We start from the raw sequence: 22,806 nt of genomic DNA on the forward strand, positions 1-22,806 counted from the left end.
TTCAGCAGGTGGCATGGTGGTTAAGGTGGCTAGATTCCACATGGCTGACTGTACAGTTCAAGTCCCAAACTTGGTGTCTTGAAAAAATGCCAGGTACATGTGCACACATACCCAAAATCCTGAGAGGAGAATGGAAGAAAATGACCATGGCGTGGGCATGCTATCTGGAGGGTTATTTCTGATTTCTCACTTACCTACTTTCTCTCTCTATCTCTTTCCAGTGAGTGCATGTGTGCATGTGCTCTACAGCAAAACTAAAAAAACAAACAACAACAACAACAAAACAAACTATACCATATTCGTGAATAAATACGAAAAACTTTTGTGTAAATATATTTTGATGTTGTTGTTTTAGAGAGCTTTTTGCTATAGGGTGCATGAGCTCACTGAAGAGAAAAGAGACAAAAGACAAAAAGCGAGAAATCACCCCCAGGAGGGATGACCACACCACAATCCCCTCTCCTCCATCCTTCTCTCAGGATTTTGGGCACACACACATATGCGCCTGACGTGAGTTTTAAGTCACCAGGTCTGGGACTCAAACCACAGTCAACTATGTGGGTGTCCAGTGACATAACCATTATGCTATTTTCTGGTCCTATAAATGTATGTTTAACTTTTAAATTTACTGCAGTAGGTAAATCATGGTTTAGCCTTAGAGGAGTCTTTGAGCTTTTTCTTCTAGAAGGTTACAAGCTTTTTTTTTTTTTTAACCCTTACTGTTATCATAGAGTTACAATCTTGTCTAATAGGAAAATTTCTAGTATTCTTTGGGATCCTTGTTTTGAAGGAGTGTTTGTTCAGTTTTTCCCTATCTCCTGTCAATTTCACTGTCACTTCAGGTTATGGACACCTAAGAGCCCAGAGTTGATTTTGACTCAACCAAGATCACATGCACGTCATTACATTTCCAGCCAACTTTCTTCTACTGTGTTTATAAAATGCTGACTGAATCCTGTTTAATTTTCAATCTTAAGTCTTTATTAGAAAATCTTAATTATCTTACCTGGATTCCAACATCAGTGATCTTGTAACACTCGGATAGAGAAAGTTCCTTCAATTTTCTATGTCTGGAAAGTATCACCAAACCCTAAAAATATTGAATATAAAGATTGTTTTGAAATTTTGGAAGGTATATTTCCAGTTACCATTTATGTGGACTAGCAACATAAAAATAATCACTTATGTAAACTAAAATAATTTGGCTTTTTTATTATATTTCTTTATATTTAACAAAGAATAAAATCACTTTGATTAGGCCGTGTCATTAGATAAAATTTCCAGGTTGTCCACTTTTGCAAAAAATGTAACCCTTACTGTTATCATAGAGTTACAATCTTGTCTAATAGGAAAATTTCTAGTATTCTTTGGGATCCTTGTTTTGAAGGAGTGTTTGTTCAGTTTTTCCCTATCTCCTGTCAATTTCACTGTCACTTCAGGTTATGGACACCTAAGAGCCCAGAGTTGATTTTGACTCAACCAAGATCACATGCACGTCATTACATTTCCAGCCAACTTTCTTCTACTGTGTTTATAAAATGCTGACTGAATCCTGTTTAATTTTCAATCTTAAGTCTTTATTAGAAAATCTTAATTATCTTACCTGGATTCCAACATCAGTGATCTTGTAACACTCGGATAGAGAAAGTTCCTTCAATTTTCTATGTCTGGAAAGTATCACCAAACCCTAAAAATATTGAATATAAAGATTGTTTTGAAATTTTGGAAGGTATATTTCCAGTTACCATTTATGTGGACTAGCAACATAAAAATAATCACTTATGTAAACTAAAATAATTTGGCTTTTTTATTATATTTCTTTATATTTAACAAAGAATAAAATCACTTTGATTAGGCCGTGTCATTAGATAAAATTTCCAGGTTGTCCACTTTTGCAAAAAATGTTACAGAATCTTAGACCCAGAAAACTCCTTAGGATATTATTATCTTGCCACCTGTTTCCAGATGTTATCTGAATCGATATAAAGAAATCTAACTTACAATTTTATTTCGAAGGTTCTCCATGTGGCTAATGAATGTTTGTCAATAAATTCTTATTTATGCCTAACCTAAAAATCTAAAACCATTAGTTCATTGAATAATTTTATTTCCTTGAAGAGAAAAGGCATAGATCTTTATGTAAAGGCTTAGAGGCAGATAATTACTCACTAATAGCATGCTTTTATACCCTTTGTTTATATATTTCTTCAATGAGGGAGACAGAAGGATGCAGTGCCTCTAACAGGATCTCGATGTATCAATCCATCCCTCCCCCGAGCCAGCCCAGATCATGGGCACATGTTTGCTCAGTATACATGCGCTGCCAACCTTCCCAAGTGAGTGCGCCTCAAAGAGCCTTGCATTTTACAGTGCACAACTGTCCTGCCCTCACCTCACCTCTTTTTTGGTTTAAAAGTTTGTTTTGTTTTTGTTTATTAAATAGATTGCCTCTTTCTGTTCATAAGTTTTGTGTGTGTGTAGTTGTGAGGTCCTGAAATGGACTGGCACAACACTTGGGAAAGAAATGAATGAAAGTGGCTTATAAAAGCCCTCCTATTTTGTATTCAGGACCACATTACTTTTATTTTTTAAATTGCCAGAGGGCATGTGCACTCACCAAAGAGAGACAGAGAGACAAAGAGAGAGAGAGAGGAGAAAGCAACTGCCATAGAGAAAGGTCATGCTGCAATCCCTTTTTTTCATCTCTCTCTTCTTTTAGTATTTTGGGCCTGGCATGTTTTTGAAGCCACCGAATCTGGGATTCAAACCACATGGTTGATCATGTGAAATCTGACCACCAGGCCACAAGGCTATCCCATATGTGTTTTTTAAAAAAATATTTATTTAATTCCATTTGTTATTATTATTATTTTTAATACTAAAAATATTGACCAGACAGAGAGAGAGAAAGGGAAAGTGAGAGAGCAAGCTGCCAGGTCTGGGACTCAAACTGTGATTGACCATGTGGGAATCCAGCACCTTTAACCACCATGCCACCTGCTGCCCTCCCCCCCAACACACGTGTTTTTTAAGCCACCAGGGCTGGGATTCTAATTACAGTTGGACATGTATTGTAGGATTCAGCTCCCTTAACCATTCTGCTATAGGCAGCCTAAGAACCACATTATTTTAATAGATCCACAGGGTATGCTTCCTAAACTGGGCGGACAGAATGGTTTCTTGTTTTTGTTTCTCTTTATTCTATTACAGAGCTGGATGGCAGGGAAAATGCCAAAAACAGAATATGGATTTGTGCTTTTTATATTTTAGCTGCAAATCTGTGCTTTTTATATTTCACTGCAGGACTAGTTTACATTTTATTGATATTAAATACAACGTTTGGGCCATAACTTAAAATGGATTATATAGGGACCAGCAGCTGGCATAATGGCTATGTCGCTGAACTCCCATGTAGTCGACTGCGGTTCGCATCCCGGACCCAGTGGCTTAAACTCATGCCGGGCACATGTGTGTGCGTGCCCAGGATCCTGAGAGGAGACCGGAGGAGAAGGGATTGTGGCGTGGCCATCCCCCACTGGGGGGTGATTTCTCGTTTTCTGTCTCCCTGTCTCTGTCTGTCTGGCGAGCGCACATGCCCTATAACAACAACAACAAACACCTCTCCATAAAAAAAAAAAAAAAAAAAAAAGGATTATATAAATATTATATCCTGTTTTCGCCTCTGATGCACAGATTAGGCTCTTTCATTTAAAATAGTTAAAAGTCCTAATTTAGGGGGAAAGTGCTTGATTTAAGCCACTGTTTAAATGGTGATTTCTAATTTCAGTTAATGACTCAGTACACCACACAAAAATAAGATCATTATGTTTATTCTTTTAATTTTATTGTGACTGGATTCTTCTGCTAGGAACACGTTATGTTCTCTGCCTCTTTGTTTCAAAACAAAGAATGACCAAACCCTGTGGATCTATCATATGTGGTCTGGGTTCCAGATGTGGATGCTATTTTGTTCATATTAGAATTGGAAGCGTTTAGAGAGTCTCCCAATAAAAGTCACATAGTTTGAACAAAAATACCAAGTAAAATGTGAAGTTTGTCTCTTTGTCCTATATTTGATAATAACTAAGAATATTTTATTATCATTTGGAAAATTTATCCTATGAAACGATCTCTGAAGTTTTCAGAGATAGTTAGATTTTACTTTGTGTTTTTAGAGATTTTTGGTATAGGGAGCATGTGCTCACTGAGAAACAGAGACAGAAAGACAGAAAGCAAGAAATCACCCCAAGGGGGATTTGTGTTTTTAGAGATTTTTGGTATAGGGAGCATGTGCTCACTGAGAAACAGAGACAGAAAGACAGAAAGCAAGAAATCACCCCAAGGGGGATGGCCATGATGGAATCTCTTCTCCATTCTTCTCTCGGAATTTGGGGCATGCATGTACATGCACTTGGTATGAGTTTAAACCACCATGTAGGGACTTGAACTGTGGTCCACTACAAGGGAGTCCAGTGACATAACCTTTACACCATCTGCTGCTCCCATATTTTACTTTTATGTAGCCAAGTTAGAATTTTTTAAGATGAACTGTAAATGAAGTGCATTTGCTAAGTATAACATTTGACAACCTATATGTTCTTTACCACCTTATTCAAAATAATTAAAAATTAAGATGAAGTGCCATACTACATTATTATATTATTCATTAAACTATATGGCCTTGGGGGGCCAGCAGGTGGCACAGTGGTTAAGGTGTTGGATTTCCACATGGCCAACCATGGTTCAAGTCCTGAACATGGTGGCTTGCTTTCTCGCTTTCCTTTTCTCTGCCTCTCTCTCTGGTCAAATTAACAACAACAACAATAATAATAATAACAAATAAAATTCTTTAAAAAAATATGGCCTAGGACCAGACATTGGTACATCCATAACACAGAGCTCTGTAATGCTGGATCTGCAGGTTCATATCCAGAGACCCTTCTGTGTTCTGGGTGTGTGCCTGCATGCCTATAATCTGGGCTGGCTGAGGTTTCCTGGTGCAAAGACCCTGTTGGGAGTGCTCTCTCTCTCTCTCCCATGATATATATAAACTTAAAAAAAGTATGACTTCAAAAGTAATCAGTATCATTAGCCATTAGACAAATGCACAGCAAGATATCACAGCATCTGTACTAGGATGGTTGTAATTAAAAACACAAATAATAAAAAGTATTGTTGAGGATGCAGACAAATTGGAACTCTCCTGCCCTGCTGGTGGAGATATAAAATGGACCAGCCACTTTGGAAAACAGTCTGGCAGTTCCTCAAGGAGTGAAGCATAGAGTTACCATATGACTAAGAATTCTCACCTCTAGGGTAATATTCATATTTACATACACAGACTTGTAAATGAATATTCACAGTATGATTATTCATAATAGAAAAAAAGGTGGAAACAACCCAAATGTCTATCAACTAATGAAAGGATCGGGGTCAGCAGGTGGTGTGGTGGTTAAGGAGCTGGAGTAACGCATGGCTGTGGTTCCAGTCCCGAACCTAGGGGCTTGAGAATCACACTGGGTACATGTGCATGTGTGCCCAAAATCCCAAGAGGAGAATGAAGGAAAGGGATTGTGGCATGACCATCCTCCTTGGGGGTAATTTCTCACTTTTCCCCACTCTGTCTCTCTCTGGCGAGTGCATGTACCCTATGGCAAAAAACCTAAACAAAGGAAAAAAAGATAAATAAAATATGTTATATACATGCAATGGAATATTGTTTTGTAATAAAAAGAAGTAATGCATGCTATTATACAGATGACCCTCTAAAATATTATCCTAAGTAAAACAAGCTAGTCCCCAAAGGCCACATATTATATGATTCTGTCGATATGAAAAGTCCAAAACAGACAAATATACAGAGACAGAAAGTATATTAATGGTTGTCTAGGATGGGCTGGGAGGAGGGACAAAGATGGGAGTGACTGCTAATGGAATGGGTTTTCTTTTGGGGGTAATGAAAGTGTTCTAGAATTATTGTGGTAATGGTTACAGAAATCTATGAATATGAATTTAAAATGAGTCCTATCATTTAAATTGGTGCATTTTCTGGTACGTGAATTAAATATCAACAAAAAATTTAAAAAATCTAATTGAGTCACTGGAGCCAGCAAATGGCGTAGCAGTTATGTCACTGGACTCCCGCATGGCAAACCGCAGTTCGAGTTCTGGAAACAGTGGAATGAAAATTATATTAGGCGCATGTGCATGTGTGTTCCCAAAATCCTGAGAGGAGAATGGAGGAGAAGGGTCTGCAGTGCAGCCATCCCCCCTGGAGGGTGATTTCCCACTTTCCCTCTCACTATATCTGTCTCTTTCTCCAGCAAGCACACATGCCCTAAGGCAAAAACATCTTCAAAACAAAACAAAACAAAACAAAAAAACCACTAAGTGATTCGTGTAGTAATTGTATAAACAAAAATCAGAAAATATTTCAGCAACATTGTTCAGTCCACTTTTCATACATTTTTGTTAGTGAGTTTCAGATCGGGATAACCAATCCATTAGCAAGATAAGGAATAAGAGATGTCACCATACTCATGTGTTGGAGAAATTATCATAAAGCCTTGCTGAAGTTCAAACACAGTTGTGTGACCATGTACAACAAAACAGCCAGCAGGGAGAGATGCAGCCTCCATGACAAACTGCCTCATGCTAGTTATGGGAGGCCAACTTGTAGACACCAGGATTCTATTTTTTTTTTTTTAAGTTTACTTTTTACTAGAGGGCACATGCACTCATCAGAGAAAGAGAGAGGGAGAACGCTCACCTTCAACTGCCATGGGACACAGTCACGCTGCAATCCCTTCTCTTTCATATCTCCCTCCTTTTGTTTTGTTTGTTTGTTTTTGTTTTGTTTTTTTGACATGCACACATGTACATGCACCTGTTTCTTAAGTTGCTTGGTCCAGAACTTGAGCCACAAGTTGGCTATGTGGAATCAGCTGCCTTATCCACTAGGCCACAGAACTTGCCAAACAGAATTATTTTTTTAAATTTTATTTTTTACATGTTTATTTGTTTCTTTCTTGAGAGAAAGTGCTAGAAAGAGACAGGTACCGGGAATCAGCAGTTAGCGTAATGGCTATGTCGCTGGACTCCCACGTAGTTGACTGTGGTTCGCGTCCTGGACTTGGCTTAAAACTCACGCCGGGCGCGTGTGCGTGCGTGCCCAAGATCCCGAGAGGAGAATGGAGGAGAAGGGATTGTGGCGTGACCATCCCCCCCGAGGGGTGATTTCTCGCTTTCTGTCTCTATGTCTCTGTCTGTCTGGCGAGCGCACACGCCCTATAGCGAAAACCTCTCCAAAAAAAAAAGAGAAAGAGACAGGTACCTTTGACAGGGTCTTGCCATGCCCTGACCTTCCCCACAACCTTCTAGCCAGCCAGGATCATGAGTGCACATGGGGCACCAGCATGTTAGGTCAACCCAGGATCCAAACCCAAGCCTCGCATGTGGCTACAGTATTGTGCAGCAGTGCCCTACCACCTATGCCACTATGGCTGGGTCAACAGGATTTATTTGTAATGTTATTTGGGCTCAGAAGCTTTTCAGATTAGTGACCTAAAGAACCTCAGAGCCAGCTGACATCACGAGGTTCATAAATGTCCAAATTAGGTATTCTCTGAAACAAGTGATGGTTGCAAAGTTTACAAATTTTCTTTATACCTTTAGAGAGGTTTTATTTGCTTGTTTATGACAGTGTATGTACACATTAGAGATAGACAGAGAGGAGAGAGAATGTACCCTTGATAGGGTCTGTCATGCCATAATCCCCCTTCCCTAGCCCTCCAGCTCCTTAGGATCCAGGATGCATGGGCATTCAGCCTGTGTGTTCAATCCGGGACCTGAACCTATGGTCAGTCATGCACCTCTCAGCCTTGCAGGGCATGGCGTTACTGCTGCACCATAGTAGCTGGGTCCCTTTAGAAAGTCTTAAATCTTGGGCCTGGGAAACATACATTCTTAAACTTGATTTGATAAATATTTGTTTATCATATATTATACTGATCAGGTTATTGGACAGAAACTGGAAGTATCAAGGTCAATGAGGTGTGTTTGCTCTCAAGGAGCCCACGCTCTGGCATGAAAGACTGAAATGTATAATGAGTCATTACGACTAGTGAAAGGTAAATACTGTGCACAGTGCTGGTAATGACAAGAGATGATGAAGCAACTACCATGGGTTAGAGAAGGCTGCATGGAGGACAGGCACGTAGGGGGAAGTGTAAGTGGCCTAGAAGACTATGGAGGGAAGAACATTCCAGGCAGAACGAATGATATGTGCAAAGGCATGAAAATATAAACAGTGGCATAAGGGAACATAGTGTGGATGGATTATAATGGAGATTTTTTTAAAATTATCTGAATTTTCAGTTACAGAATTCCTCTTTAAGAGTAAACCATGGGGTTTTGTTGTTATTGTTTTGTTTCTTTTTATTTACAATTTGTTAAGTGTTTAGGATACAAGTTCTGAAGCTTGACTGGTGCCAAGATTTTACATCTGGGAGTAATGAAAGAAATAGAATGGGAAGGAAAGACAAAAATAAAGAAGACAGGACAGCAGGTGGCATGATGATTAAAGCATTAGACTCCCACATGGCCACCTGTGGTTTGAGTCCCTGACAGGCAGCTTGCTTTCTCACTCCCCCCAATCCCTGCCTTCCTGGTGAGTGTATGTGCCCAATAGCACATTTAAAAATTTAATAATAATAATAATAGTAAATAAGATTAAATAAATAATAATTCTAAAAAATAACAATAAGGAAGAAAGAGGAGCCAGCAAGATGGAGTAACTAGGCCTCAGTGGACAAAGGGCAGGTTACTTTTCAGGGAAGTTATGGCATCGTTACAATGTAAGTCCTTTTTGGTCTCCTTCATAAATCAGCAAGACTTATCAGTGCTTCTGCAGGCCAGAGGTGTTGGGTTTATTTTCTCAAAGACTATTCAAGTAAAATGCAGAGGAAAGCAGGTGGTGTGGCAGCCTGGCAAAGTCACCAGTATTGCAAACTGTATGAGAATGCAAAACTCGGGAAATTCATGAGAATTCCAGGGAATTGTTCCTCCATAGCCTATGGAAATGAAAGACCTGAATCCAAGGAGCCCAAGAGTGTGCAGTGGAAAATTGGCTGTATTATACTTCTAATATTCAGGTTCATTGAGAAGACATAAGGCTCCAAAGGAAGTAGGCACCAAATCTTTTTTTTTTTTTTTTTTGGTAAGGTTTTTGTCATAGGGTGTGTGCATTTACCAAAGAGGAAAGGGACAGAGAGAGACAGTGAGAGGGTAAGTGAGAAATCATCCCCTAGTGGGATGAACATGCCACAATCTCTTCTCCTGGGATTTGGGACATACACACACACACACACACACCTGGCATGATTTTTAAGCCACTGGGTCTGGGACTTGAACCACCGTCGGCCATGTGGAGTCCAGCACTTTAACCAATACCCAACCTGCTGGCACAACCAAATCATTATTCTAAGGAATCTGGGCTTCACCCTTTGCAACAGAGTTAAACAGAAGTTTTCCTCTCTAAGGAATAGGAGTTGGCACATAAATGGCATTAATGCAAGAAAGAATGAGGTATGTGTTTCAAGGGAGGACCCACACAGCAGGGAGTGAGTGCTTCTGGTGGGAAGGAAGAGGTGGCAATGTAGGCTTTCAAGGAGGAAGGAGAATTTCAATTAAGCTTTAAAAACAGTATGATTTTGACAAGCGAAATAATGAGAACAGTGTTTCAGGCTGAGGAAATGGCATGAACAAAGACTTTTTTGGAAAAAAAAAGTTGTTTGGGAAGTAGTTCAGTTTAGGGTCACTGGGAATAGTGAGAGGGAAGACTGAACACTGCCAGGAGCTGATATAGGCACACAAGACATTTGGGAGCAGACAAATCCTTGAACACTACACGTTTCCCCCCAGTTTTACATCTGGAATTATTTAGCTGAAGTAGACAGACATTAGCAATGAAGTAGTTACCAAATGTTGGATTGGCGCGCGTGTGTGTGTGTGTGTGTGTTTGCGTGTCTACTTACTACATACAGTCATGACTCACTTAACAATGGGGACACATTCTGAGAAATGCATTATTAGAGGATTTCATCATTTTGAGAATATCACAGAGTGCACTTACACGAACCTAGACAACACAGCCTACTATCCTCCTAGGCTGCAGGGTATAGCCTATTCCTCCTAGGCTATATTCCTCAACAGGACATTACTATACTGAATACTGTAGGCTACTGTACCACACTGGTAAGTATTTGGATATAGAAACACAGAAATGGTACAATAAAAACATGGCATAAAAAAATGGTCCACTTGTACAAGGCACTCACCACAAATGGAACTCACAGGACTAGAAATTGCTCTGGATGATTCAGGGAGTGAGTGGGCAGAGAATGTGAAGGACTAACACTAGACTTTAAACACTGTATACTTAGGCTACAAATAAATTCCTTTTTAAAGTTTCTTTCTTAGATGATTAGCTTACTGTATGCTTTTTACTTTAGAAATTTTTACGCTGATATACAACATAAACACAAAATATCCCTCCCACAATCTTTATTTTTAAAATATTCAAGTCTACAGAAAGATTCAAATAGGACAATGAAACCTACATACTCTTTACTAATTATAAACATTTTGCCACATTTGTTTAATTGTTGTATTAATTAAAAATATTTTTATTCATATATATGAATATAGTTTGCAATTTATATATATATATACGAGTAGTTTTTAATATACGTATGTGGTTTTATATATACATATATACATACATATGCACACACACATATAGGAGAGGACTTCAAAAATTCATGGAAAGATGGAATTAAGGTATAAGTTTATTTTGGTATAAAAATGTTGAAATCCATGGGACCAGCAGTTAGTGTAATGGCTATGTCTCTGGACTCCCATGTAGTCGACCGTGGTTCGCGTCCTGGATCCGGTGGCTTAAAACTCACGCCAGGCGCGTGTGCATGCGTACCCAAGATCCCGAGAGGAGAATGAAGGAGAAGGGATTGTGGCATGGTCATCTCCCCTGGGGGGTGATTTTTCACTTTCTGTCTCTCTGTCTCTCTCTCTGTCAGTCTGGTGAGCACACATGCCCTATAGCAAAAAACCTCTCAAAACAAACAAAGAAACAAAGAAACAAATGTTGAAATCCATGCATAGGGTTTTTTTTAAAACTTTAAAAAAAATTATTTATTTATTTTTACATTTTCCCACAAACGTTTACTTTGCATATCAAAAAATTTTGCTCATACTCCACAGTTCTGGTTTTTTGGAGAGGTTTTTGCTACAGGGCGTGTGTGCTCACCAGAAAGACAGAGAGAGACAGAGAGATAGAAAGCGAGAAATCACCCCCCGGGGGGGATGGCCCCACCATAATCCCTTCTCCTTCATTCTCCTCTCAGGATCTTGGGCACACACACACACGAGCCCGGCGTGATTTTAAGCCACCAGGTCCAGGACTCGAACTGCGGTTGGCTACAAAGGAGTTCAGCGACATAGCCATTACACTAACTGCTGGTCCCCACAGTTCTTGACAGTTAATAAACAAGTTCAAAATTTCAAAAAACTGAGTTTTAAAGATAACGTTCAAAATATTTGTTATAATTTTGTTTGTGACTATATAACAACAGAGACATTATGGTTTTAAATATTTTTGAGAAGACATTTACATGTCGACTACTCAAACTGTTGAAAAGCAAACGCCCAGCACACAAGTTACATATAAACCTTCTCAATCCAGCCCTGCCTACCAAATATTCTGTGATATACCATCTACTAGGAAAAATCAGTCTCTTTTTCTTCCTTCAAAGTCTTCCTTAAGATGGGTCAAACTTGGGGTAAAAAACATATATACATATACATATGTATGAAAGTAGAAATGGAATATTATTGGTGATAACATGCATGATTAAGCCACTATGCAGTTTATTCTAGATGGGAAACCACATTTAGTATGTTGTGATGATGCTCAGGGAATGAAGGTTAAGTAATTAAAAAAATAAAGTTGCAGGAGAAAAAAAAACAGTAAAACTGTTCGTATCAAAATTAAAAAAAATGCATATATGATGACTACAGTAAGCTATATAGCCCCAGCTGGGTACTACTTTATAATATGTTATAATATGTTCATTCTACTCACTGAGGTTTATGCATAAAGTCAGACTTGGGTTCATGTATAGGTATACATCAGCTGTGCTAGCTATTGGACATATTTAGACTAATTAAGTTCATTAGCAAATCAATTAAATGGGGGGAGAAAGGCATAGAAAGCAACCATGGATACCAGAGACAATGTGGGAGGAGGGTGGGACATGGCAGAGGGTGAGAGATAGGGAATCAAGGATGGCAAAATGAAAAACAAAGTATACAAGACATAAGAATTGGAAAATTATTTGCTGATAACATGTATGTTGATGTGCTTGATTGAGCCAATACACAGTGTATTTTGGATGGAAAATTCATTTGTATGCTGTAATGATGTATAGTGAATTAATGTAAAAAATAAATAAATTTAAAGAGAAAAAAAAAAAGATAATCCTCTAGTTGTGGTTGCTCTTTTGCAGTGTCTACTGATTACAATGCTGGGCTTGAAAAGTCCAGGTTATTTTATGGTACGAATTCTTTCATGTAGCTTCTCTAATCCTCTCTGCCAGGCAGAACTGTTTATGGTCCCAGGCCATCTTTCCAAGAGCTTCTGTTGGCTTACTTGAGATCTACCTTAGTTCCATAGTTTTCTGATTAATCTTCACATATGACATTTCAGTCAAAGTCTTGTCCAATAACAAGTATTTGCAATTTCTGATTCAATGTAACAGGTATTATTGAACTTTCACAAATAACCCTTCTGCCACAGAATAAGAATACACCCAAATATTTTCCAATTCCAGAGGGGTCAGGAAGGAAGAAAAATTTATGTTTCCATTTAAATAAACAAACAAACAAGAAGAAAAAATATTTTAACAAGTTGCTGAACCTATCATCAGCTCAAAAGAAAGTAAAATGCTTAAATAGGGAAGACAAAGCATAGTTTAAAAAAATCAGTAATGTTATACTCAGAAGTCATAACATTCTATTTGACCAGTTCAGTCTTATGTTGAATCTTTCTCATATTGAATCTGCAGTGTCACTGTGGTCTGATCTTTCTGTTGAAATCCTGGAAGTTAACATTCAACGTCATTATTAATATTTCTAGCATTAAGTTGATCATTTTCTTGGTTACTTTTTGTTTTCTTATTTCTGTATGTGTGTCTTTTAGTTTTCCTGGTAGAGCACTCCTTTCAGAACTTCTTGAAGAATGGGTCTGGTATTGGCAAATTCTTTCAGGTCTTGTTATCTGAAAATGTTTTTTTATTATTTCTTTCCATATGAAGTATAATCTTGCCAAGTATAGTATTCTTGATTGAAACTGTTTTTCACTTTACACTGAATATATTTTCCTATTCTTTCCTTGTTTGCATTGTTATCTGATGAGAGGCCTGATGTTAGCCTGATGGGATAAATTTTGTAGGTAACCAGACATTTCTATCTTGCCAATTTTAATATTTTGTCTTTGTCTGTGGATTTTGCCAATCTGGCTATGATGTGCCTTGGAGAAGATCTTCTTGGGTTGGTTCTATTAGGGGCCCTTTGTATTTCTTGGGTCTAGATATTCGAATGCCTCTCTAGATTTGGAAAGTTTTCTTCCAGGATTTCATGGGATAGATTATCAATGCCTTTATCAGTTTTTTCATCTTCTGAGATACTGATTATCTGGATGTTTGGGTGCTCAATGGTATCTAGTATTTTTCATATAGTATTCTCATTATTTTGTGTTGTTTTTTTTCTATGTCATAACACCTTACACTCAGTGCTGTTAGTTTAAGGACTAGAATTCTAACTGGAGATCAAACTATTTTAATGGATCCTTCCTACTCTTTCTGCTAGCTTCAGTCAGGAATCTGGTTAAAGATGAACTGCTCACAATGGACTTTCTTTAAGTACACTGCTCCTTCTTCTGCATTTTGTACCGTTTAAACTTTATCGGGCTCAGGTTTCCCTCTACAAGAAATCTATAAAATTTGTATAACTTAAGATATTTGATACTTGAATACTGGACACTGGAAAATGCCCTCTATAAAATAAGATGGAATGGGGTAGGACAACTGGGATCCCTGAGGTAACTACTGAGAATATACAGCATGGGAACTCTTAAAAGGTCTCTGATAGTAAACCTAAGAAGCCTCTTTTCCTGCTATTTTTTTTTAAGATAAAATATAAGTTGTTGTTATGCAATAAGGGATAGAATTAGGGTGGGGAGGGGAGGTTGCTAAAAAATCCTTGGGTAAATTTGCTGCTTTCAGTAATGTTTATATTGGAATACACCTAATTCCTATGATTCCAGACATCCCGGGGAAAACAAAGCAAAACAAAACAAAAATGAAGATTCCAAAAGTCAGTTGGGAGTTTGTCTTCTCTTTGTTACTCAGGACCAAAGGGATCTGTAGTTTGGAGAGAAATGCCCTGATGCGGGTTTCAAACACATTCAAAATGGAATTTGGCATCTTGTCTCCAAGCTCTAAGTCCTTTCTCCTGCTCAGATTTTCTCCCAGGTTAACGGCACCACAGTTTCTACAACTGACCAAATATAACACCTGAGCATTGTCTATGTCTTCTCCCCTCCCTTGAGTCTCATACCTACCCAATCAGCAAGCCCTATCAATACCACCTTATAAATATCTCTCCTGTCTGCCCATCCTGCCACCACTATTCAAACCTCATTCTTTCTGGCTGTGATTGCAACAATTCACCCCTTCTTCAATATCTTCCACATTGCCATGATAGTTGTTTCTTTGTTTCTTACACACAAATATGTGTGTGTCCTGCTCAGAGCTCCTCAGTGATGTGCATTCTGCATGGAGTCTGAATCACTTCACAGGTCATCCAAGGCCATTCACATTCTGTCCTCCATCTCCTCCAGCCTCATGCCCTGTCACACCCTCTCTTCTCCTCTCAGGACATGCTTTGACAGTTCTGAATCATTTGTTGATCCCCCAACACATAATCTCCCACTTGCTTCCTCCTCTAAGAATGTTCTTGTTTACCTCATAAACACCTATTGAAACTTTCAGCTACACTGAAAAAGCTGAAAAGCCTCCCCTGACTCTTGCAGACACAATAGAGACAAGTGTTCACTTTCCAACTCATCTGTGCTGTCATGATGCAGTGCATATATCATCACAGCAAACACACCTCATTATGTCATAATTTAAATAAATAATCACCAACATATATCGACTGTTCACCATGCACCAGGCACGCACTGTTCAGAGGTTTACATGCATTGTCTTACGAAGTCCTCATGACAATATTGTGAAGCAGATAATATATATACTTTTAATATGTCAGAGGAAACATGAGCTTGCCAGAAAGAAACAGAAAAAGAGGAGAGGGGGAAAGCACTCCACCACAAGGCATGGTCACACCACAGTCCCGTCTCTTCCCTATCTCCAACCTACTGATAATTGAGACCTGCACACATATGTACCCAGCATGTCCTTCAAGCTGCCAAGTCTGGGATTTGAACCATGTAGCAAACCATCTAAGATATAACTCCCTTAACTGCTAGGCCATGGGGCCAGCCCCAGATAATATTATAATCACTGTTTTAAAGGGAAATAAATAGAGGCATAGAGAAGTTAAGTAACATGCCAAAATCTCAGTGTGGTGGCACCAGCGAGGAATGTAAACCCACATTCTGGAATCACACTTTTAGTAACTTTTAGCCATAGTGTCATTAGTTTTCTTCTTGTTATTTTGACACTAGGCTGTGTATTGAGTCCAGAACTGTATCTAGCACTTCGGTACTCTCAAAACTTAGTGTCTGACACACAGTTGAAAATGAGCAAACATTTGTTGAATGAATGAGTAATCTATTTATAAAACTATCTCCTTTCATGAATCCCTCCTTCTTTGTTTTTAATCTCATGGGTATACACTCAGAATTCTAGGATGGAATGTATTTCCCTTGGGAATTATTTAAATCAGTGTCTACATTTCACACGTTTCTTTTTATTTATCTATTTATTTAGAGGATTTTTGGCTTACGGTGTGTGTACTCACACGGGTTGGGTTGGGGGAGAGAGACAGAGACAGTTAGAGGGAAAGTGAGAAATCACTCACCAGGAGGGATGGCCATGCCGCAATCCCTTCTCCTCCATTCTCCCCGAGATCTTGAGCATGCACACATGCACCTGATGTGATTTTCAAGTCACTGGGTCTGGGTCTCAAACTGCAGTTCGCCATGTGGGAGTCCAGCAACATAACCACTATACCATCTACTGGCCCCAACATGTTTCTTTCTTAAAGATTTGTTTGGTGCTGTCTAATGCATTCATTCTTTTAGGACTAACTAACAAAATCTGAACTTAGAAATATATTATTTCGGGCCAGAAGATATTACCACGTCCTGTTGTGGGGTGCTTTCTCTCTCTCTCCTCACCCAGGAGGAGAATGGAGAATAGATTGTGGAGTGGCCATTCCTCACCCCCAGGGGGGGGTGATTTCTCGCTTTCCCTCTCTCTGTCTGTCTCTCTCTCTCCAGTGAGCACATGTGCCCTAAGGCAACAACAACAACAAAAACACTCTGACAAAATTATATTATCTCAGCATACCCTTTTTCTAAAGTCACTAATAATGGTATTTTGCACAACATACTCATAAATTTAACTCAACCTCCCCCAAATTATCTTTTCTTTCATTAATTCTAGTTGCAAATTAAGATTTTATAAAAGTAATTATTTTTCTTCTCAATTTTTTTTTCTGTTTACTTACTAGCATGACTATTGTAAGCATTTTTCTCTTTAAAGTATAGCAACCTCTCTGACTTATTTTGCTAACATACAATTCTAAAGGAAAAGGGGCTTTGATCAATACACAGAATTAAGTCCTCTATTTGTTTATGGAAGGAAGGAAAAATCAGCATCTATGTTATCCGCAAATAAATCAACTTGCCCTGAGACTGCTTGCCTCCTTTCTGCTGGACATTGAGAGGAGATTATGCCCCCAGAGTTTCTCCTCTAGGGAACTTACAGGCTCATGTTGGTAACTTCTGCTTGCACTGCTTTTAGTAGACACTTTGCTGGAAACAGGAGATTATGGACTGTAACCTTTGTGAGGAGAAACCACTATCACTAGTAATAGGACCAGCAGATTCATATAGGCCTACTGGCTAGAAATAAGGGCCCGGAGAAGACTAAGAAGAGGTCTAGCTCTTAATGAAAAACCACAACTGGACAGACTTCTTATGTGTTTTTTGAAAATCCAAGGCAAATCCATTTGTCTCTGAGCTACCATGCTTCCTTTAGACACTCATTCTTCCAGTTTCTTGACTCCCGAGTGAATTCATGTGTTTCCTGCACTAGCAGCTTTGTTTTGTTGGACCTCAGGCTTTATTTGCGTGTGTGTTCCATGCAGATGGGTGGTCTCTTGCAAGCATATCATCAGATCAAGAGATGCAGCTGTAAGCACTCCCACTCCAGCTCAGAGAATTACTGAGAAATGTGGAATTTAAATAAGCCTTAAGTGTTTGGTTGAGAGGAGGGAAATGGTGCCAGATCCATTGATTTGCTCACTCACTCACTGACCAAACATTTGATGGGCCTCTGATGACCTAGGCATTACACTAGGCATCCCAAAGATGGGATGATATAGTCTCTGCCCCTCAGGAAGCTTACACTGCTATAGGAAGACAGGTGTGGAACAAGTATCAAAATATAAGAAGCGATTGCATTGGGGGGAGGCATGTATAAATCACAGCGGAAACACAGAGATAAAGATCCTAAGCCCACCCCAAAGTCCCAAGAGAGTTTCCCACAGCTGAAACTTAACAGATAAGCAAGAATTTACTAGGTAGACAAGAAGGGGAGAGGGTCTTTCAAAGGCAATAATTTGTGGGAATAGGGACAGCAAAAAGTATAATAGGTTGGAAGAGTCATAGGAAGGTTGGTTCTGTGTCTCTGGAGCTGAAGATTAAAGGTGGAAGTTGGCTGGGGGGTGAGTCTGCAGTGGTATGCAGAGGCCACCCCACAAAGAACTTGGCCCACCACACCACACTGTTTAGACCACATACTGTACATAGAGTTGTGCCCCTGAGGAACTCTGAGCAAGGAAGTGATCAGCATCTATCTGCATGCTGGCAATCAAACTGCAGCAGAATGGAGACTAGATTAGAGGTCAGAGACTCCAAAGGCAAGGAAGTTAGTAGAGAAATAGTGCCTGAACTAATACAGAGGTAGTAGGGATGTATCTTATACTTTTTGTGGCTATGGTAAATGGGATTACTTTTCCAGTTCTACCTCAGTCTGCTTTTTGTTAGTATATAGAAATGCTATAAATTTTTCTATGTTGATTTTGTATCCTGCTATTTTACTGTATTCATTTATTATTTCTAGGAGATTTTTCCCTGGATACCTTCAAGTCTTCTATGTATACATTCACATCTCTGAAAATAGAGATAATTTCACATCTTCTTTCCCTGTTTGAATGCCTTTTATATTATTCTCTTTTCGGATTGCATTGGCTAGGACTTCCAGCACTATAATGAAAAGGAGTGGAGTGGGTAACCTTGTCTTGTACCAGTTTTTTGTGGAAAATCCTTCAGCTTTACCTCCTTCAGAATGATGTTAGCTATGGGTTTTGCATAGATGGCTTTTATTGTGTTGAGAAATGTCCCTTCTATGCCTATTTTTACTGAGAGTCTTAATCATGAAGGGATAGTATATTTTATTGAATGTTTTTTCTGTATCGATTAATACAATCATATGGTTTTTACCTTTCTTTCTGTTAATATGGTGTATTATGTTTATGGTTTTGCATATGTTGAACTACCATTGTATCACTGGAATAAAGCCTAACTGGTCGTGATGTGTAATCTTTTTTATATGTTGTTGGATATGATTTGGTATTATCTTGCTGAGAATGTTTGCATCTATATTCATCAGAGATATTGGTCTGTAATTTTAATTTCTTGTCATGTCCTTGTCTATTTTGCGGATGGGGGGTGATGGAGGCTTCATAAAATGAATTTGGGAGGGTTCCTTCCTTTCTGGACCTTTAAAAATAACTTGAGCAGAATGGGGTTAACTCTTCATTAAAAGTTCTGTAGAATTCAGAAGTGAAACCATTAGTAAGTACCTGGACTTTTTGCTGGGTGGTTATTCATTACTGATTCAATCTCATTGCTTGTTACGGGTCTATTCAGGCTTTCTATGTTATCCTTATTCAATCTTGGAAGACTATATGCATCCAGGAATTTGGCCATCTCATCCAGGTTTTCTTGTTTGTTGGTGTATAGTCGCTCATAGTATCCTCTAATGATGTTTTGTGTCTGTTGTTAATACTGCCTGTTTCATTGCGACTTTGATTTATCTAGTTCCTTTCTCTCTTCTTAATTAGTCTAACTTATGGTGTGTCGTTTTTGTTTATCTTTTTAAAAAACCAGCCTTTGCTTTCATTTATTTTCTGTATAGTTCGTTTATTTTCTATTTCATTTATTTCTGCTCAAATCTTTATTACTTTTTTTTCTCCTGGCATTTTTTGGATTTTTTGTTGTTGTTTTTCCAATTCCTTGAGGCATGATGTTAGGTTGTCCCTTTGCCATCTTTCCAACTTTTTCTTAAGCACACTAATTTTGATAAACTTCCCTACTAGGACTGCTTTTTCTGTGTTCCATAGATTATGGAAACTCGTGTACTCATTATCATTGTTTCCATGAAACTTTTCATTTCAGTCTTAATTTCTTCAGTAGTTGTGAAATCATTCAGCAGTAGGTTGTTTAGTTTCCACATATCTGTGTATTTTCAAGAGTTTTTTCTGAAATTAATATCAAGTTTAATTCTGTCATGGTTGGAGAAGATGTTGAATATGGTTTTTATGCCTTTGAATCTGTAAAGGCTTGTTTTGTGCCTATCATGTGCTTAAACTTTGAAAAGGTTCCATGTGGCAGTGAGAAAAATGTATATTTCATGGTTTTTGGGTGGAATGTTCTATACATGTCTGACAAGTCCGTTTGATTTGTGATATCGTTTAGATCCTGTATCTCTTTGCTTATTTTTTGTCGAGACGATCTGTCCAGAGGAGATAGTGGGGTGTTGAGATCCCCAATGATTAGTGTGTTGTAGTCTATCTCTCCTTTTAGATCTAGCAGTCTTTCCTTCACATATTTGGGTGCTCCTGTGTTTGGTGCATAGATATTTATAAGCACTATATCTTCTTGATGAATTAGCCCTTTTACTACTGCTCTTCTTTGTCTCTTCTTACAGTTTTTGTCTTAAAGCCTATTTTGCCTGAAATCAGCATTGCAACCTTTTTGGTTTCCATTTGTATGGAATACCTTTTTCCAGCCCTTCACTTTTAGTCTATGCATGTCTTCCATAAGGTACATTTCCTGTAGGCAACAGATAGAGGATTTTTGTTTTTAAATCCATTCAGCCAGTCTGGGTCTCTTGATTGGAGAATAATCCATTAACATTCAATGTTATTATTGATATTTCCAGACTTGTCCCTACCATCATGTTAGCCATTTTCTTGGTTGCTTTTTATTCTCTTGTTTTTATCTGTCTCTCTTTACTTTTCCTGGTATAGTACTCCCTTCAGAACTTCTTGAAGAGCTGGTCTGGTATTGGTAAATTCTTTCAGGTTTTGTTTATCTGAGAATATTTTTATCTTTTCTTCCCATTTGAAGGTTAATCTTGCCAGGTATAGTAATCTTGGTTAAAATTGTTTTTCTTTTAACAGTGTGAATATATCTTCCCATTTTTTCCTTGCTTGCATTGTTTCTGCTGAGTGATCTGATGTTAACCTGATGGGATAATCTTCGTAAGTAACTTCACGTTTCTCTCTTGCCATTTTTAGTATCCTGGCTTTACCTGTGATTTTGGTCATTCTGGCTATGATGTGCTGTGGAAGGATCTCCTTGGGTTGATTTTTTTGGGGGGTCCTTTGTTTTTCTTAGATTTGGATGTTTGATTGCCTCTCTAGGTTTGGGAAGTTTTCTGCAAGTATTTCTAAAACTAGACTTCCTATGGCCTTGTCCGATTCTTCACCTTCTGGAATACTCATTATTTGAATATTTGAGCATTTCATAGTTTCTAGTATTTCTTGTATGTTGTCCTCAATATTTGAATTATTGTTTTCATTATTTTTGGTGATTTTGTCTAAGTCAAAGATGTCTTCCACCTCAGAGATTTTTGTCTTCTGCATGGTCCAGTTTACTATTTTTTTTTTTTTTGAGAGATTTTCACTGTAGGGCGCATGCGCTCGCCAGACAGACAGAGAGAGACATAGAGACAGAAAGCGAGAAATCACCCCCCAGGGGGGATGGTCACGCTGCAATCCCTTCTCCTCCATTCTCCTCTCGGGATCTTGGGCACACATGCACACGCACCCGGCGTGAGTTTTAAGCCACCGGGTCCGGGACACGAACCGCGGTCGACCATGTGGGAGTCCAGCGACATAGCCATTACGCTAACTGCTGGTTCCCACTATTTTTTTTTTAAGAATGATTTTATTGAGGACCAGCAGGTAGTGTGGTGGTTAACGTGTTGGACGCTCCCACATGACCAACCTCAGTTCAAGTCCTGAACGTGGTGGCTTGCTTTCTCATCTTCTCTCTCTCTCTGCCTGTGTGTGTCTCTCTGGTCAAATTAAAAATAAATGAATGAGGGACTAGCAGTTAGTGTAATGGCTGTGTTGCTGACCTCGTAATTGCTATGTCGCTGAATTCCCATGTAGTCAATCACAGTTCGAGTCTCAGACCCAGTGGCTTAAACTCACACTGGGCGCATGTGTGTGCGTGCCCAAGATCCTGAGAGGAGAATGTAGGAGAAGAGATTGTGGCATGGTCTTCCCCCTTGGGGGGTGCTTTCTCATTTTCTCTCTCTCTGTCTCTCTGGTGAGCACATGTGCCCCATGGGGGAAAAAAAGCCTCTCCAAAAAGAAAAAAAAAGAATGAATAAATAGAGTTAAATATTTTTTTTAAAAAAGAATGATTTTATTTAACTTTATTTATGTATTTATGTATGCATGTATTTATTTATTTATTTTAATTTGACCAGAGAGGGACAGAGAGAAAGCGAGAGAGCAAGCCTCCAGGTCCGGGACTCGAACCACAGTTGGCCATATGGGAGTTCAGCGCCCTTAACTTCCATACCACCTGCCGGCCCCCCAGTCTTCTATTAATACTTTCAAGGGAGGTCTTGATTTCCTGTATTACTGTCTTCATCTCTAGGAGTTCTGATTTTTTTTTTTTTTAATGGTGTCTATTTCCTCCTTCAAATCCTGGAAATACTTTCTCATCTCTGTCACCATGAATATTCTGAACTCCATTTCTGACATTCCTTCAAATGCTTTTGTGCTGTTCATGGTTGAAGAAGAGTTGCTCTGTTCCATTGAGGAAGAGGTATTTGTTTTCCCATACTTTTTGAGCCTCTGCACTGGTTTTTAGTCATCTGGTGGATTATACACTACTTCCTGCTTTTCTGTTGTCGATTCTATAGTGTGTGTGGGCGGGGTGGGGGGGAGAAGAGCTCTACTTCTCAGATGTTTTCTTAGACACGATGGCCTTGTCTTCCAGTCAGAGAGTGTGTATATGGCCACTTTTGTGTCTTGTTTCCTTTCCCCATCTCTTTTTTTTTTTTTATTTTAAAATTTTTTTGGAGAGGTTTTCGCTATAGGGTGTGTGCGCTCGCCAGACAGACAGAGAGAGACACAGAGACAGAAAGTGAGAAATCACCCCCCAGGGTGGATGGTCAC

At 38.8% G+C, this 22,806-nt stretch overlaps 1 protein-coding gene across 1 annotated transcript in view; it reads right to left on the reverse strand.

The window, feature by feature from the left end:
* FBXL13 (F-box and leucine rich repeat protein 13) overlaps window positions 1-22,806 on the reverse strand; it is a 274,784-nt gene that overhangs the window by 43,444 nt on the left and 208,534 nt on the right. Inside the window, exon 18 of the mRNA XM_006140783.3 lies at window positions 1,604-1,687. Within this exon, the coding sequence (XP_006140845.2) occupies window positions 1,604-1,687 (84 nt within the window). The remainder of the gene's footprint in view (window positions 1-1,603; window positions 1,688-22,806) is intronic.

This window comes from Tupaia chinensis, unplaced genomic scaffold (genome assembly GCF_000334495.1).
Source record: "Tupaia chinensis unplaced genomic scaffold, TupChi_1.0 Scaffold000044_1, whole genome shotgun sequence".
Classification (NCBI taxonomy): Eukaryota; Metazoa; Chordata; class Mammalia; order Scandentia; family Tupaiidae; genus Tupaia; species Tupaia belangeri.